The sequence below is a fragment of the Vidua macroura genome, chromosome 14 (assembly GCF_024509145.1).
Source record: "Vidua macroura isolate BioBank_ID:100142 chromosome 14, ASM2450914v1, whole genome shotgun sequence".
Taxonomy (NCBI): domain Eukaryota; kingdom Metazoa; phylum Chordata; class Aves; order Passeriformes; family Viduidae; genus Vidua; species Vidua macroura.
Genome location: NC_071584.1, coordinates 13,792,904 through 13,808,354, shown reverse-complemented (window position 1 = coordinate 13,808,354; position 15,451 = coordinate 13,792,904). Strand labels below are relative to the sequence as shown.

Here is a 15,451-nt window from a genome sequence, read left to right as displayed (position 1 = left end):
GCTCAGCCTTGGCTGTGCTCAGGAGGGCAAAGCAGAGAGGTGGCACGTCGCAGCTCTCACTGTGGGGAGGGGAAGGGAGCGGTTGCTTTTCTTAGAATCTCCTCTTCAGTTGTTGAGAGATCAGCATCATGGGTTGCCATGGCACAGGGGTGTCAGGCTGTCTCTTGAAAATGGCATCACCACTGCAATTTTTTGGAGTCCAGAAAAATAAATGCCTCTTTCAGCTTAAACTAGAGACTTTGAATCGCAGTCCCTGATTGCGGGAGTAAATTACTTTTGGAAAGTCAATTTTAACATGAGTATGACATTCTTCTAAAGGCAATTTGTTTTCTGTTGACACAATCAGAAATAAATCAGCATACCCAATATCCAAAAAATCTCAAACAACCCTGATTTCTGGGATCAATCATATCATTTAATACCAAGGTGGGAGGAGTTTATTCTCTACTACTCAAGAATTAAAGAATTAATTTGGTTTGCTATGATCTCTTTAAACTGAGTTTAAACTATTGTTGTACCAATATGCAGAATCTGGTTGCATGTGCTTAAATACTGAATGCTGCAAAGAGAATACCTGCTTTTTAGTTAAAGTGATATCTAACACTGAAGCTTCACTAATGAAATATCCCTTTTGTTCATCTTTCCACGCTTCAATGCATGGTGTGCAGGGTCAGTTCTGTGCATGACACCCACTGCAAGCGTTGGTAGGTTTTTCTACACAAACTTCTCAACTTTTCCTAATCTGAAAGAGACTGCAAGTTAGTATGCATCAGTGAGAACTTGGGTGGCTGAGTGGTGTGACTGTCTATCTGCTGTCTTCTTTGAGGCTTAATTGGTTGTATCCCTTTTAATTTCTGTGCAGTGCAGTGTTTCATGTGACTTACAATAAGACAATCCAAGGTGATGTGTTCCCACCCCTATTTAGTTCCGCTTCAGAGACAAGAATCTTTCACTTAAATGTCTTTACAACCCATTTAAGTCATCTGACACAAGGAAGTAGAAGTGGGAGGATCCTGTTGGTTTATTTTTGTTTTATTTTGTATCAAGCAACAGGCGGGTTTAAGTTTGGATTTTCAGTTGTCCTTCTGAGGATATTTTAGGAGACTGGTTTAACAAGGTGCTAAGGAGGAACACATCTGGGGTCAGCCCCTCTGCCAGAGCAGGGTGAGAGAAACAGGGTTTGGACCATGGACTGGCTGGAGAGTCATCTCTGTAGGACAGTGTTAGGTGTGCAGGTACAGGAGGTCATAGGGAGGTACCGCTGCAGGTGCACGTGGGATGCAGGGAGGCAATGAGTACGTGCTCATTGGTGCTGCAGGGATCCACTCTGTTCAGGCTCAGCATCTGGGTGTTGATTAAACCTCTGCAGGCCTTTGAGGACCTTCCCCTCTTGTCTACAGCTGCTGGGCACAGCAGGGCAGGTGAAAGCTGAGCTTTCATCCTCTAGCCGAGGTTACGCAAGACTACCAGCATCCAGGTGTGTGCCTGCTTTAGCCAGAGGGAGAGAGGCAGGAGCCCTGGTGGGGGGGTGCAAAGCTTTCCAAGAGCAGGTCTGGAAGCTCTGGCATGAATGGCTTAAACACTCTGCTCTTGAACCTGCCTATCCCTATAGTACAGGGAGGACACATTGCTTGCATGGTGAGGGGCTGAGTCCCTCAAATACACCTCTGCCTGTAGGAAACCCCAACCCACACGTTCCAACATCCCGTGGCCGGAGCGTTCCCAGCCACAGGCACGCCCCTTCCCTGCTGGGGCTCGCCGTGGCTGCTGGGGTGGAGGGGAAGGCAAGTCTGCTTCCCTACCGCGTGTTTGTGGGGATGGCTGGGCCTTCCTGTGGGCTCCTCGGCCCCACAAACCCCCCTCGGGTTTGGGGGATGCCCGTGTGTGCACCAGAGCATCCCTTCCAGCACCGTGCTCTGCGGGACGTGCAGCTTCAGGAGGCTGCCAAGCTCCCTGCTGCCGTGTTGTACTTTTGGATGCTCTTCCTGCAAATTGTAGCTGTTCAGATGCATTTGTGTATTTTTCCCCTCTCTGTCCCTTCCCCTCTCCATCCCCCCACCCTGCAAGAGGAGTTTTGCCAAATCCTGTAGAATTAGAGTGGAAAGGAAGCATGCTGAATTTGTACGGAGAGAGCTCAGTCTGCCAGCCGCTCGTTTGCCGTGCCTCCAGCTCTGTCCCGTGCCGAAACATTGTCCCTGCTAGAGAGAGGCGAGAAAACCTGGTGAAAGGGCTGCGGCAGCCGCTGCAAAGTGCATCATGTACCTCTGGTTGCTGGCGGGGACGGGGTGGGGAGGGAAGGGGACAAGCTTTCCCAGGTGGGCGGGAGGGTGCGCTTGCCAAAATGTCCCCACCCAAAGGAACGTGCACTGGCTGTGTCTAACTCCCCACGGGTGCGAGCTGACGTGGGCTTTTGCTAGCACACCCATCCTCTCCCCCCTTTGGAAATTTGGCCCTCGGAGTCTAATACATCATTGTTCTGCTTATAAATGTACTAAGTGTTGAGAATGTTTTGGTTTTTTCCTTAATTATAATTGTAATTGGCTTTTCCCCTTCTCTCTTGTTTATTTTTTTTCCCAACGCTGTCTTGCTTTGCACTGTGATTGCATGCTGCGCCCCGATGTGTCCTTCATGACGATGTCACATGGCTTGTTGCTGTGATTCCTGCCACGCCCCCAAATCCACCACATGTTGCCATGGTTACATAAAACCAACCAAACAAACAAAATATATATACGCTCCACCCTCCTGTATGTCGCTTCCATGGTTCCCTTCCGAAAGTGCCCATGATGCACGGTGCTACGCCCACCACTGTGTCTGCAGCAACAACTCCTGCCACCAGCGTCCCCTTCGCTGCAACAGCTACCGCCAATCAGGTTTGGCCCTTTCAATGGCTTTCTTTCACGTGTTCAGATCTTGAGGACCGGGCGAGGGCTGGATCCCGCGCGGGGTCGAGCGCCGTCCCGCCCGGCAGAGGCAGCGTGTGCGTGTGTGCGTGCGTGAGGCCGGGGATCCGAGAGGGGCCGCTCCTGCCGCCTGCGGGATGGGCGCCAGCCCGGCCGGAGCGTAGGGATGGGCGATTGGCAGGGGCGCAGGCTCTCCTCCAAAAACACACCTCCCCCCCGGGTCCTCCAAAAATGGGCGGGGAATCTCCCGAGCGTAGAGTCACGCAAGACCTGCAGCACTTCTGCTTTCAGTCTCAAGCAGAAATACCACCCTGAGCATCCTTCCCTGTGGTATTTTGGCTTTTCCTCTCTGGACTGGAAAGTGGAAGTGGAAATACAAAGTGGCCTCCCCCTGCAACAAAATTGGACTCTAAAAACTACCAAAAAAATCCCCAAACAACCAAAAATCGGGGGGAGACTGTGAAGTGTGAAGTTTTTTTAATGCCAATAGCATGTCACCCATCCCTACAGAGAGGACTCTGGATGTGCAGTACGTGCCATTGTAGCACTGCCATAAGTGTACAGGATTCCATGCATGTCTGCCGAGCCATAATTCTCTCCAGAACTTTCCTCTGAGGATACTGAGTGTGATGGCTGCTTCTGCACCAGTCCTGAACTGTAAATGCACAACCTGTCCTAGTGATGCGTCCTGATAATTTGGTGTGACACAACTTCTCCCAGTTAGACCAGAGACATTTCAAACACTCTTTTAAAAAAATTTTCCCCAGGACTAATTTTAGTGTTTTTGTCATGCTCTCAGGTTTAGAACTATTGCAAAGAAATCGGGGTGTCACTTTGCTCTGTAGGAGGCTGTTATCCATACTGAATGCCAGTAATGTCTCTGGGGGCATCCTCTAGGCTTTTGCTGGTGTGAGGTCATGAGGATTTCAGTAGGAGTTTTGCCTGCGTAAGTCTTAGGCAGTGTTTTACTGCTCGCAGTCAGAATTGCCAGTCTTTTTCTGTGCTTTGTTGTTATTTTCAGGTAGAGTAGGTCTTACTCAGACTTGTATTGGTCATGAGAGGAAAGCAGAAATTCCTGTGCAGCGTTGCTCTGTGGTTGTGTGAGTCCTGTTTGAGCTAGATAGTTTCAGGGCATTTCTGTTTTACTTGTAGTCTATGGAATCAAAATCCCAGTACAATCACCAGGTACTCCACAAGGCATCAGTAGTGGTGCAGCTACATTGTACTTTAAGTGTAGCAAAATAAAGACTTGGGAGTGGATCCTGTTTTATAAGACATTGATGTACATATTAACCTTATACTGAAGGCAGAATGATCAGTCTGATCTCAAGGCAATGTTTTAATGTGTTGTGTTCTTTTTTTTTTTTTTTTTTTTTTTTTGCTGTAGATATCCCAGTTATCAGTAGATGACCTGAGTAGCAGCATGTTTGTTTCACAGATGTAGAAGTTCCCGATAGAACAGTAAGTTCCTTTTTGGCATTTCTCTTTATGGTGTATTGATTTGTACATGGGCACTGCGTCCCCTAAACACAGGGCTGGCTCAGGCAGAGAGACTGAGCCCATGGGACCCCATTGGCTTCATGCTCTGCCGACTCAACAGGAATTCAGCTGCTGCAGCACAGACATGGACCAGCCCCGTGGTTTATAACGAGTTTCCTGTGTCTCAAGTACCTGTGTTGTGGTGGTTGCAGCCTCCCTGTGCATCCCCCAGTCCCATGGCTCTGTTTCCAGGTTGCTCTTGCTCTGCACGGCTCTCAGCTGCCTGCAGATGCCTCAGGGATTTGCAGTGTTGATGGCACAGACTACTCTGGTAATGAGTCAGCTGGAAAGGTGTAACTTCTCTTTTGCTGTTACTGACATATTTTCTTTCCTGGGGTAAGCAGGATTGGGTCAGCAGTAGCTGCTGTGCATCTGCAAGGCTGGCTTGGTCTGGGCAGAACTCTTCTGGTCAGGTGCAGAGAGGGCCTGGCTCATGGTGGGTTGGAGACCAGAATGAATGTCATAAGCAACATAGTCTTCACCCCACCTGCCAATCCTGGGCTTCCCTAAGATGATAGTTTTCTCTAAGGGGAGTGATGGAGGAATTTGTCCTTGGAGTTACAGAGTACTATTTCACAGCCATAGCAGCGGTGTAATATTTCCATTGCTTTTTTTTTTTTTTTTTTTTTTTTTTCTCTGAGTTTTAACTGATGTTCATGAGCTAAAATCTCTGGGTAGTTTCAGTTCTTGACTGTGGTTTTTTTACCTCAAGAGAGTAAAGAGCAGTTCAGCTGATTCAATGAGAGGTCTTTCTCAAAGCAGCCATTTAGTAATGCAGATATGCAAGCCCATTTCTTCCCTAGGTCACATATTACAGGCAAGTCCTTAAATACTGGAAATTAATTTGGCAAGCAATTCTGTAATGATATCTATTAGCAATCAACAGAAACTAATTTCTCAATGGTGGCCCTTATCTCTGCTGACCTTAATTAAATACCATATGTATACATGACCTGCTAACTGTGGCTGTGGACCCTGTTCATGAGGGCTGACACCAAGCTAATCACATTAGTGAAAGTGTTCAGCTTAGACTGTACTGCTGTTCCAAATGACAGACAGACATGACATGTTAACCTATTTCCGTAACATGTGTAAACCAGCCTGTTCCACCCAATAAGGAGATCATTTGATTGGAAGAGCTTCATCTTGAAGTCTTTAAGATTGTTTTCAGCATTTTTTCAGGAGACTTTCCCTTAGTGGGACTTTGGTAACTGAAACACTTGCTGCTCTGACAGATGTTTTTCTTTTCCTCCATGGCTGAAATAGTCCTGGTAGCCAGGCTGGTTGGTCTAGCTCTGCAGGGGATAACTTGTTGGGTCCTTCAGTGGAGGATTTTCATGAGTACATCTCAAAGAGGCAATTTGCTCCCAGAAGAGGGTCCCCTGAGCACAGGGTTTCTGTGTCACTGTTTTATCTCTGGGCTTAGTTGCCTAAATCCTTAGGATCAGATTTAATGTGACTGTCTAAAGGAAACAAGAGCTAACACAGATCAGGGATTCCTTTGGCCCTCTCCTTAGCCACCCTCTACTTGGCATCCCATCCAAAAATCAAGACTGTTATTTGTTCACATCCCTCTTTCACTATTTGTCCTGTCATTGTGTGAAAGAGAGAGTCGTAAGTGCAGATTTAAGAGGATGACAAGTGTGTTATTGGCAATTTCTCCCTACATCAGAAAATTAACGGAATAAAATGTCTGTCTGCAACGCAGTAATGACAGCTTCTTGGGCAACACATTGAGGATGTAAATGTATTAGAATGACTTTTAAAATATAGATGTATTAACTTCTCACTATTTCTTTGTTGTTGTTTTTTTTCTTTCCCCTGCAGCAGACCATGTTGAAATTCTAAACAGTAAAATTATGGAGCACCAGGACTTCTTGGTGGGAAGCTGCGCATGGCCTTTCTGTATATATTCCTCTCTTCCCTCTATCATTCTCTACCACCTCTACAGTAAGCCTGTTGCAGCCTACATGTTAACCAAAAACTGATCAATGGGAATGTCAAAAAAAAAAAAAAAGAAAAAAAAAAGCACTATAGAAACAATTAACAAACAGCGCTCTGTTATATGAGATATACAAGTAGGAAATTATAATAGACTTTTATAACACATTACTTTAACACACTTAATCATTTTATGACTACCATCATGATAAGTGCATATGCACAGCGGACTGTTGGTTTACTGTATACTATCGATGGATAAATGTTTGTCTTGTTTTTAAAGTGTTATCTTACTGTTTTGTTTACATCATAGTCTATTGATTTGTTTTAAAGTGTACATCATTATCAAGTATACTCAATACCATTTTTTCATTATTGTTATGTCTTAAGTTTTCATATACTGTAGGTTTTATGGGGTTTTGTTTGTTTTTTACTAAAAATGTTATTGTGGGAAACAGGAATTATGTGCTTGAAAAACACGACACAGAATGTTCTGCCCTTTGCTGGATTTTGCTGTTAATGTCAGCTTAAGTTGCTTATGTTAAATGCTCCTTTTATCATTTAAAACTTGCCTTCAGATAGTCTCCAAATTTTTAGTACGTGTGATGTGAAAGGACAGCTGTCATTTTAGTCCAGTTCAGGGTTCTTCTTTCAATACAATGAGCTGATTCTGGAAACTTTTGGAAAAAAAACCACAAAAGCCCAGGCTCAGTAAGGGGACAGGAACAATTTGCTCAGAGAGGAGTAAGCATCAAGGGATTTCTGCAGCTCTGTTGTCCATTGAAGTGCATTCTCAGCTGCAAACGGCGCACAATCTCTCTCGCTGTTCTCATGGTGCAGTTGAAACAAACAACAAAAAAAATGGTGGTGGAGTGAGACAGCTTCAGTTGGGCAAAAAGCTCATTGCATTGGAGAGGAGCAGGTGCCAGCCGTTGGCTGGGGAGGGCCCCGGGGCCATGGCTCAGCCCAGGCTGGGTAGCACTGAGCCTTGGGGCTTGTCTCCACCAAGCATGCTGAAACATTTTGGCCTGAAATCTTATATTATGTGTCTCTTGTTGAAATTTTGTCAGCATGCCCCATTTATTTAATCACTGTTTTCCATAAGTGGGTGATTATTTCCCCCCCACCTCCGCCCTGTGATCTGTGGCCCTTTAAAGCAAACACAGCAGTAACAAAGCAGCAAAAAGTTCAGCATAAGCTTGCTGCTGAAGATAAACATTTGTCTTAATGGAGTTCCTGTCGGTCAGTGGATTTATTTTGGCACCTTCTACTTGATCAAGAGCAATGTTTGTTGCACAACAAGGGCTAGTTCTCAATACCTCCTTCTCATACGCACGAATAAAACCATTTCAGCCCGTGCACCCTGGACAGCCCTGCCTGTCGTTATGCTGCATTGCTGAACAATCTGGCTGCAGAAATGCATTTTGGTTGAGGATACTGCCTAATTCGTCCCTACCACAGCTCTACAGTATCATTGGCATTATGGAAGAGGTGGATTTGCTGCTGTAAATCCACAAACTCCATACAAGGAGAAAGAGAATCAAGCAAGAGGCCAGCTCACAGTGTCTGGAGGGGCGACCACCCCGAGCTCAGAGTGGTCCTGTAGAGTGCCAAATTCAGACAACCAGATTTTCTTCTCTTTTCCCAGTTCCTTGGCCTTGGTTAGATATTCTTTGCCCCCTCTCCTGCAGTATGAGCACAGACAGTTTGCTAGATGTGTATCTCCATGGGCCATGAATGATGGTGGCACACCCAGGGCGCAGCCTGTGCGCTCCGGGGCAGGCTCTGACCATCTGCCCGTGGAGACTCTCATAGCACGAACCTTTGAGGAGCCCAGCTCAAGAAGGCCTTGAGGAATCTTTTTGTTCAATTCAGCAGACTTTGAACCAAACCCTGATAGAAAGGGGAAAACAACATCCCCCCCAAGACCTCCTTTATGGACCCTGAGTTTTGACAGTCGCTTGTGTCCATGGATGTTCCCCAGCCATCTGTGCTCACAAGCAGTGGGGTGGCCTGAAATCAGTGACTCTCATTTGTATTGGCGACCACATACCTGTTCTTTTCACCACTGTGTTTCTGTTTCCCGAAACCATAACATTGTTAGTGGAAAAAGTGGATTTGAGTACTTCCTGTTTGAAATTATTTGTGTATCAAAAATGGGTTTTGCACAACCTGTGCCAGTGCCTCAACAAAGAACAGAGCTGATCTTCTTAAGCCAGAAAGGATGCATTCAAGCTTGTATGGCTTTATGAGTTCAAGGAGGTTGAAATTTTTTCAGTGCTAAATGGATTTTTGTATATCTTGAAACTTTGATGTAACCTCCTATTTTATTTATCGACTTAAACATCTGGCATAGATGTGCATAGAATGTAAACCTAGAATACAGCTGTTTTCATGTCACATTTAAAGCACTGAAAAAAAAAAGGCGTTTAAGGATTATTTTTTATTAAAGAGGTCCAATGAGGGATGTTCAGGGTAGTTATATTAGGTGCCACAACAGTTTTTATATTGCTGGCAAATTTAGAGTTAATTTGTAAATGAGTTTAAGGAAAGAAAAGCTTGAAGCACTAAACTTCACCAAATTCAAAACAATCTCGGCAAAAATGCCATTTTGAGGTAGCACTATTTAAACTAGTTGTGCAATGACTTGCTCTAATTTTCTTTGTTCAAGAAAGAAAAGAAAAAGAAACCAGTCGCCAGACTATAAATTTCCTAAATAGACTATTACAAAGTCACCGAGCTAGTTAGTGACTCTAAACAAATGTCATAAAAGCATGAATATCATCCTTTATTTGACAAGAGATGTATGTAAGTTTGTTTAAATCAATATAATTTTAGTGACATTTTTATAAGCTTCCCACTTTCCATGAACCTATATTTTTTATTTATCCAAAGTTATTTCTCTTTGTCCATTTCTCTCAGCCTTATGCAAACAATATGCAAGAAATGCTGAAACTTGGATAAAACGGGTCATGCAGAGGGAAAATGAAAGCTGAGATTGATCATTTTCACGAAAAAAGGTTGTTAGTAGTTTCAATAAAAAGTACTACTACTAAACTGTAACATAAGCAGACAATAAAAGAGGGATTTAAAATAAAATGGATTCATAAAACTATTAAGATTATTTTTGTTAAATACAGTGTTTTTAGTAATTTGGAACATGATTTCACAATCAGCCGTGTTTTTTAGTTGGGAATTTTTAGCTGATGATTTTTGACTGTGTATTTTTGCATCGCAACGTTCTAGAAGCCGTTCCCTCCCCGGGCAGCCCGCGCGGGTTCCCGACGCGCTTCTCCTCCGGCCGCCGCCCCGCTCCGCGCTCGGGCGCTCCCCAAGGGCGGCACGGCCGGGCCGGGGTCCCGCTGCTCCTCCCGCTGTCCCCTGGAGCGGGGACCCCGCGGAGCTGGCACCGGGGCCGGGCGCGCCTTGGTGGCACAGGTGGCCGGAGCGGGACGCGCGTGTGCCGGCGACGTCGCCCGGCCCGGCTCGGGCTGGCGCTGGCGCGGTAGGAGTAGCTCTAGGACACGCCGGGTACACAACGATTGAGAAACTGGAGTCCTCGTTTTGTTTATCCCTTGTACATTTCACAGACATGCAAATTGAAAAAGGTGAAATTTATGAGGAAAATCTAATTTCCCATTCCTGTTGAATGGATTTAGTTTGATATTGACCTGATTTTACCATGTGCCTGTTGAAGGCCTTAGAGTATATACTGTATGTTAAAGACTGTAATAACTTTAAAAAAAAAAAATAGTTGATAGCCTAATCCAAATGTAAATAGAGCTACAACTCATTGTTACTAGGCTACAACGCATTAATTCATGTCATATATTTTCATTTCTCTACCATTAGTTTTTAAGGTTTTCATTATTGCTTTTTTTGATATCTTTAGTAACTAATGAATTTAATTTTGAAGGAGAGTTAGAGAAAGTTTAAAATTTTTAATACATGTATTCAGCCCATTTAGTTATATTCTAAACCAACACTGAAGCATGGTAAGGTATAGAATACAGTCCATAACTAGTTTGTATAGTTTACAGTTTAAGAACAAAATTAACTTTGTATGTAACTCCTACAATGATAGATTCATTGTTAACTAATTATATTAAGTTGTTGTTGCTATGGCAACAAAACTACAACATGGCTACCTTTGTATACATTATTTGTGAAATTTTCACATGTAAATTAAAAGTGATGTGTAACAGTATGAGCTTGTTAAAGGTACAGTTCGATACTGTCAGATAAAGATATGATTGAATATTTTTAAAATCCCAAAGTCCCATGTGAACGCTGAATTTGTGTCTTTAAGGTCACTTTTTCAGTCAAGAAGTTTACAACACATGGATTTAGAGTCAGGTTTTATAGCTTGTAGAAATTGTTGTGTGGCAAGGGTTATTCCACAGTATTTTCACTTCGGAAACACAGCAGCCTGTATTTACAACATAGTGACCGGTCTTGCTTTCATTTCACATCCATTCACAAGGTGGGAATTCAGAAGTAATCAGTTTCAGTACTGTAGTTTTGCCTGCAATTTTCTTTTCTCCAGAAATTGGACACTCACACAATTACGTTATGATCAGGGCTAAATAATTAAGCATATAACTATTTTAATACTAATTTATATTAGCAAAAACTGTACATAAGAAAAAAAAATATTGTGGAATGACCCCGTAACAGTGTTGAAGATACAAATATGCTGCAGTTAAACTGATTCAGTTAGTGTACGAATGTGTGAGACACACCTTTTTTGCACTTATGTACATAGTCCACGAAAGAAATCCTTGGAACTTATTTTGAATATAAAAAGTCTGTAATAATACAGGAAAAGTTTGTAAAAGAGATAGGTATTACTAAGGCTTTGAAAAGGAGGAGTTTTTTGCTATAAAACTTATCTGAAAGCATGATGTTGCTTTGCTGTTGTAAAAGCTTTGTAGTTTGCCATAGCTTATTATACAGCAGACTGATAACAGGTCAGCTCCAACCTGCAGCGCAGAGAATGGGAAACGGTGTGGAATTAATTAGTAAGGTCACTAGCAAAGATTCAAATTACTTTTTTTAATCAGCCTACATTTTCAAACACACCCCAGGTCATGTTTCTGATAGGTTGTGTTCTCGGTGAATCCTGTTAGGACTGGTAGGTCCATGGCAGCACACACACATTTTTCCTAGCACCTAATCCTATTTCTGTCTGAAGTGTTTCTCTGTGGGAGGTGACTGTCATTGTGGCGAGTGTTTTAAATCCCAGAGTGAATTTGAAATGTCACAACTTCTTGATTTTTTTTTTTTTTTTAACCTTTTAGAGTAAGGTAACAAAATGAAGGAAGGAGCTGGTGAGCCATAAATGGACAGGGATGGGTTGGAATTATCTGGGACCAGTTCTTTCTGCTGTGTGACAGCCGTGGTGTTATTTGAGAGGCACTTGGTAGTGCTGCTGGGACAGGGAGGTGGAGGCTGGTGGCAGTGTGGCCAGCTGGGTGCTCCAGACTGGGACTAACAAGCCCCTTTGAGTTGCCACCAAAGGAGAGCAAAGCTGTGGCCCCTCAGTGAGCAGCCTCTTGTTCCTGTTTGTGTTGGTACTGCTGGGACTCTGCAGTGCTGGGGGATTTTGGAGCAGCTGAAGTGCCTGTGTTGACCCATTTATTTTTGATTGGAACAAGTTTCGCTTCTTGTTAGATCTTTTTTTTTAAGGGTTTTTGGGGTTTTTTTGGGGGGGTTTTTTGGGTTTTTTTGTTTTTTTTTTTACCCAAGCCCCAGTTGTGCTTAAGAAAAGTAACTGGTTTTGCCATGAGTCTGGTCTGGTCCTGACTTGAGCAGTGAGGCAAGTCCCTCAGAGCAGAACTGGTGGGAGGTGGCATCCAATGTGACTGTCACCCTTTTGCTGGATGCCCCAGGGTTGGGGGCTGACCTGTTGCTGCCAAGCCCAAGAGCTGTTCCTTGGCCAGCATTCCTGACCCCTGGTGATGCCAGGGTGTGCCCAGCCAGCCCACTCTGCACCACGGAGCTGTGCAAGTGGTGGTTTGCTGAATCGGAGCAGCCCCAGGGTCTTTAAAATGAGAAAAAATCAGATGTTGCTTCTCTCCATGGTGTTATATAATAACCTAGATTTTAATACTAAATAATCAGCTAGTTCAAGCCACCACACGATTATGGCTTCCCTTTGCCATCATCAGTTTCTATAATCAAGTTCTTTCTCATTTCTAGGATTATGAGAGAAAAATATTTTGCACTATGTGAAATGAATCATAGCTGGTCAAACTTTGTCGGGGTACAAGCATGATCGTGACAACACTGCTAAAATCTTTGCTAGTGATCTTTACTGACATCCTCTATCATCAAAAATAACTCTATATGCCTCTCAAAGGAGATATTTAAACATGCAAAATAACACAACTGTTAAATAAAATGAAGTTATTTTTCCAAACACACAACAGAGAGAATTACCTGACACCGAATTACAAGGTTCCAGTTCTTTATTACTGTACACAGATGCTATTTGATAGTGGTGGAAGCCAAATGATTTTGTTGCCATGGCTTTTGTATCCTAGCAGATGAGGGGATGATAAGACCATTCTTAGATTGGATTATGGGATTTTTTTTTTCTTTCCAATTAGCTTTGTTTTCATTTTTTTTTTAAGATCATGAAAATGAACTGACTCCTCACCCTTTATTACATCACCTGACAAAAGATCACTATTTTTTTTTATAAATAGAGAATTGTATTTTAGGCAATCACTAAAATCAAAGAAAGAATGTTCTCCTAAATTGTCAAATTTTAATTTAAATATATAAAAACATTTATACTGTACTGTGTAAAGTAGATCTTTGAAGCACATTCTTCTTTTCATAGGCGTTTCTGGTAAAACAAAGTAAGGGAAACATTAGTTATCAATTTAATGGAATAGTTTAGAAAATATATACAAATGATTACACTTAGCCCTGTGGAATTGTAAGAAATTAAAATATCATTGGATCCAGACAGGCGTAGGTTAATGCAGTATTTCAGTTCCATAACAGGATAGTTCATTCCCTCAACTGCTACCAACAGGGTGTACGCTTTGAATTTATGTTTCTTTTTGCCACATTATATTGCTGTAGTGCTTGTACGTGCTTTAGAAATGTGCATAATGCTACTCATTTTAGTATGTTACTTCTATATTGTTATTGTTTATTTTTTGATCTTTTAATAAAGTGTATAAAATTCTTGGTTATGTTTTTTATGGATCCATATCTACACATTAATAGGAGTTTACTTTAAAAACTTTTCAAGTTCCAGTTTATTAGTCCCAAACTTCAAAGATTCTGATGTAAAAATAATAACTAATGAATTTGAATCAATGTTATATCTGAAGTGTAGATCAACAGAATAAATTTCTTTCCAGAAAATACCTTCAGTATTTTGAATTCTGTAGCCAGTGCCTCCTTTTTACTGGATGCATTTGGCCTATCATATTAAAGTTACTAACACAAGACAGACATTTGTATTTTAGAAAAATAAAAAGTAAAACTTTCCAGATGCTGCCTTTTGGTTTCTCTCTTGCCTTAGACCTTCAGAGACACATGTGATGTGGTCTGCTTGGCTTGTGTTTTTCCATGCTTCCTTTCTGACCCTGTGATGTGATTAGAGAGGAGATCAGAGCTGTGCATTTGAAGATAACCATGAAGAATGAATCAACTCCCATTCAAAGGCTTGCAGCTTTTGTTGAACAGCGGTGTGTGTTACTTTTTCTCTTTCAGCATTCGTGTCAGATACCGTTTTGAATGTCTCAGTGCAATAATACAACAGTGAGCTCCCCTTTGGCAGCAGCCTGGGTTCCCCAGCTCTCTTTCAAGTGCCCAGCTCATCCCGGACTGCCCAGCCAGGCTCGCACCTCCAGCCAGCACCAACTGGGGCTGCCTCTCACCAAGGTCTGGAGCCACCTGGCTGAGCTGGGTCCAGGCTGCTGCAAGAGAAAATTGCTTCTTGATGAGCTTGTTTGTCCTTTCTGTAACGCTGCATAGATTTAGATGTAAGAAAACTGCTCAACAGTGAGGCCACCTTGGTCACCACCTTTTTGCCAATAGCTCTGTGTCAGAGGGGCTCTTACCCTTAAACTCCTTGCGGTCTCCACTTGCTCCATCGAGGCTTTAGGCTGGAGGCGCCGAGCCAGGACACGTGGCTGTGCCAGGCCACAGCGTCACTCAGCTCACGGCGGCAGAGGACAACGTCGGGAGCCCCGAGGATGTGAGTAACTGCCCTTGTGATGTGCGAGTGTCGGTGCAGCCTCGGCACCCAGGCGGCCGTGACGGGACACGGCGTGACGGGTGAGCCTGGATTGTGCAGCCAGAGGGGTCTGGTGCCAGCACGAGAGAGTCCCCTCACAGCAGGGGTGGGATCCTTGGCTGTTTTCCCAAAGGAGTTTAAGAATCTGACTCTTGGGGTTTGGGGGAGGGATTAGGAGTTTGAGAATGTGTTTTAGGGGATGTGGGTGCAGTACAGCTGCTCGGGCAGGAGCGGTGGCGAGGAGGCACTGCCAGGGGAGGCTGGGCAGACACTGCTCCTCATCCTCAGTAGGACAAGCTGCTGACTTTGAGAACAGACAGACTGAGCCCAGGACAAATTATGTAACTGCTGCTTTTTCATCAGCCTGTTCCCCTGACTTCTCTTTGCAGGTTAATTGACTCTATTTGTGTGTCAAGGCCACTTAGAACTTTCTTCCATAAATGACTTCTGCCTCATCTGATGGCACAGTTAAATGTCTGAATTGTTTCTAAGATCAAAAAAAAAGTGGAACTGAAACTTTTCTAGGCAGTTGATGTGGAAGCAGGGGATCCTTCCTGAATGGTTACCTATAATTTTTATTGCTAGCTTTGGTATGGCTTTCTTTCTGTGCAGGATGGATACAGGAGCTTTCAAGTGATGAATTTTATGTAGATGTGGGATGGCTGGGCCTTGGCTGCCTGGAGACACCAGCTCTGCTCAGAAGCCTCCCCCGTGGAGGAGGTTGGGAGTTGGAGTCCCACACTAGCACTGAAAATTGAGGGTAGTCCACCAACAAGAGACTTTAAATTATGTTTCAAGGCCAAACAGC

The 15,451-nt window shown here is 43.5% G+C and overlaps 1 protein-coding gene across 11 annotated transcripts in view; it reads left to right on the top strand.

Moving 5' to 3' along the window:
* The window catches only part of MBNL3 (muscleblind like splicing regulator 3), a 59,629-nt gene extending 45,737 nt beyond the window's left edge, over positions 1 to 13,892 (top strand). For 3 of the 11 annotated variants that reach the window (XM_053989838.1, XM_053989837.1, XM_053989834.1), the window contains 4 exons: positions 669 to 704; positions 2,779 to 2,873; positions 4,291 to 4,364; positions 6,270 to 13,892. In XM_053989838.1, coding sequence (XP_053845813.1) covers positions 669 to 704; positions 2,779 to 2,873; positions 4,291 to 4,347 — 188 coding nt within the window. In that variant the 3' untranslated portion in view covers positions 4,348 to 4,364; positions 6,270 to 13,892. Of the gene's footprint in view, positions 1 to 668; positions 705 to 1,369; positions 1,459 to 2,778; positions 2,874 to 4,290; positions 4,365 to 6,269 lie in introns of those variants that run through there. The other 8 variants (XM_053989839.1, XM_053989836.1, XR_008439299.1 and 5 more) reach the window with 7 other exon arrangements.
* The last annotated feature ends 1,559 nt before the right edge of the window (positions 13,893 to 15,451 follow it).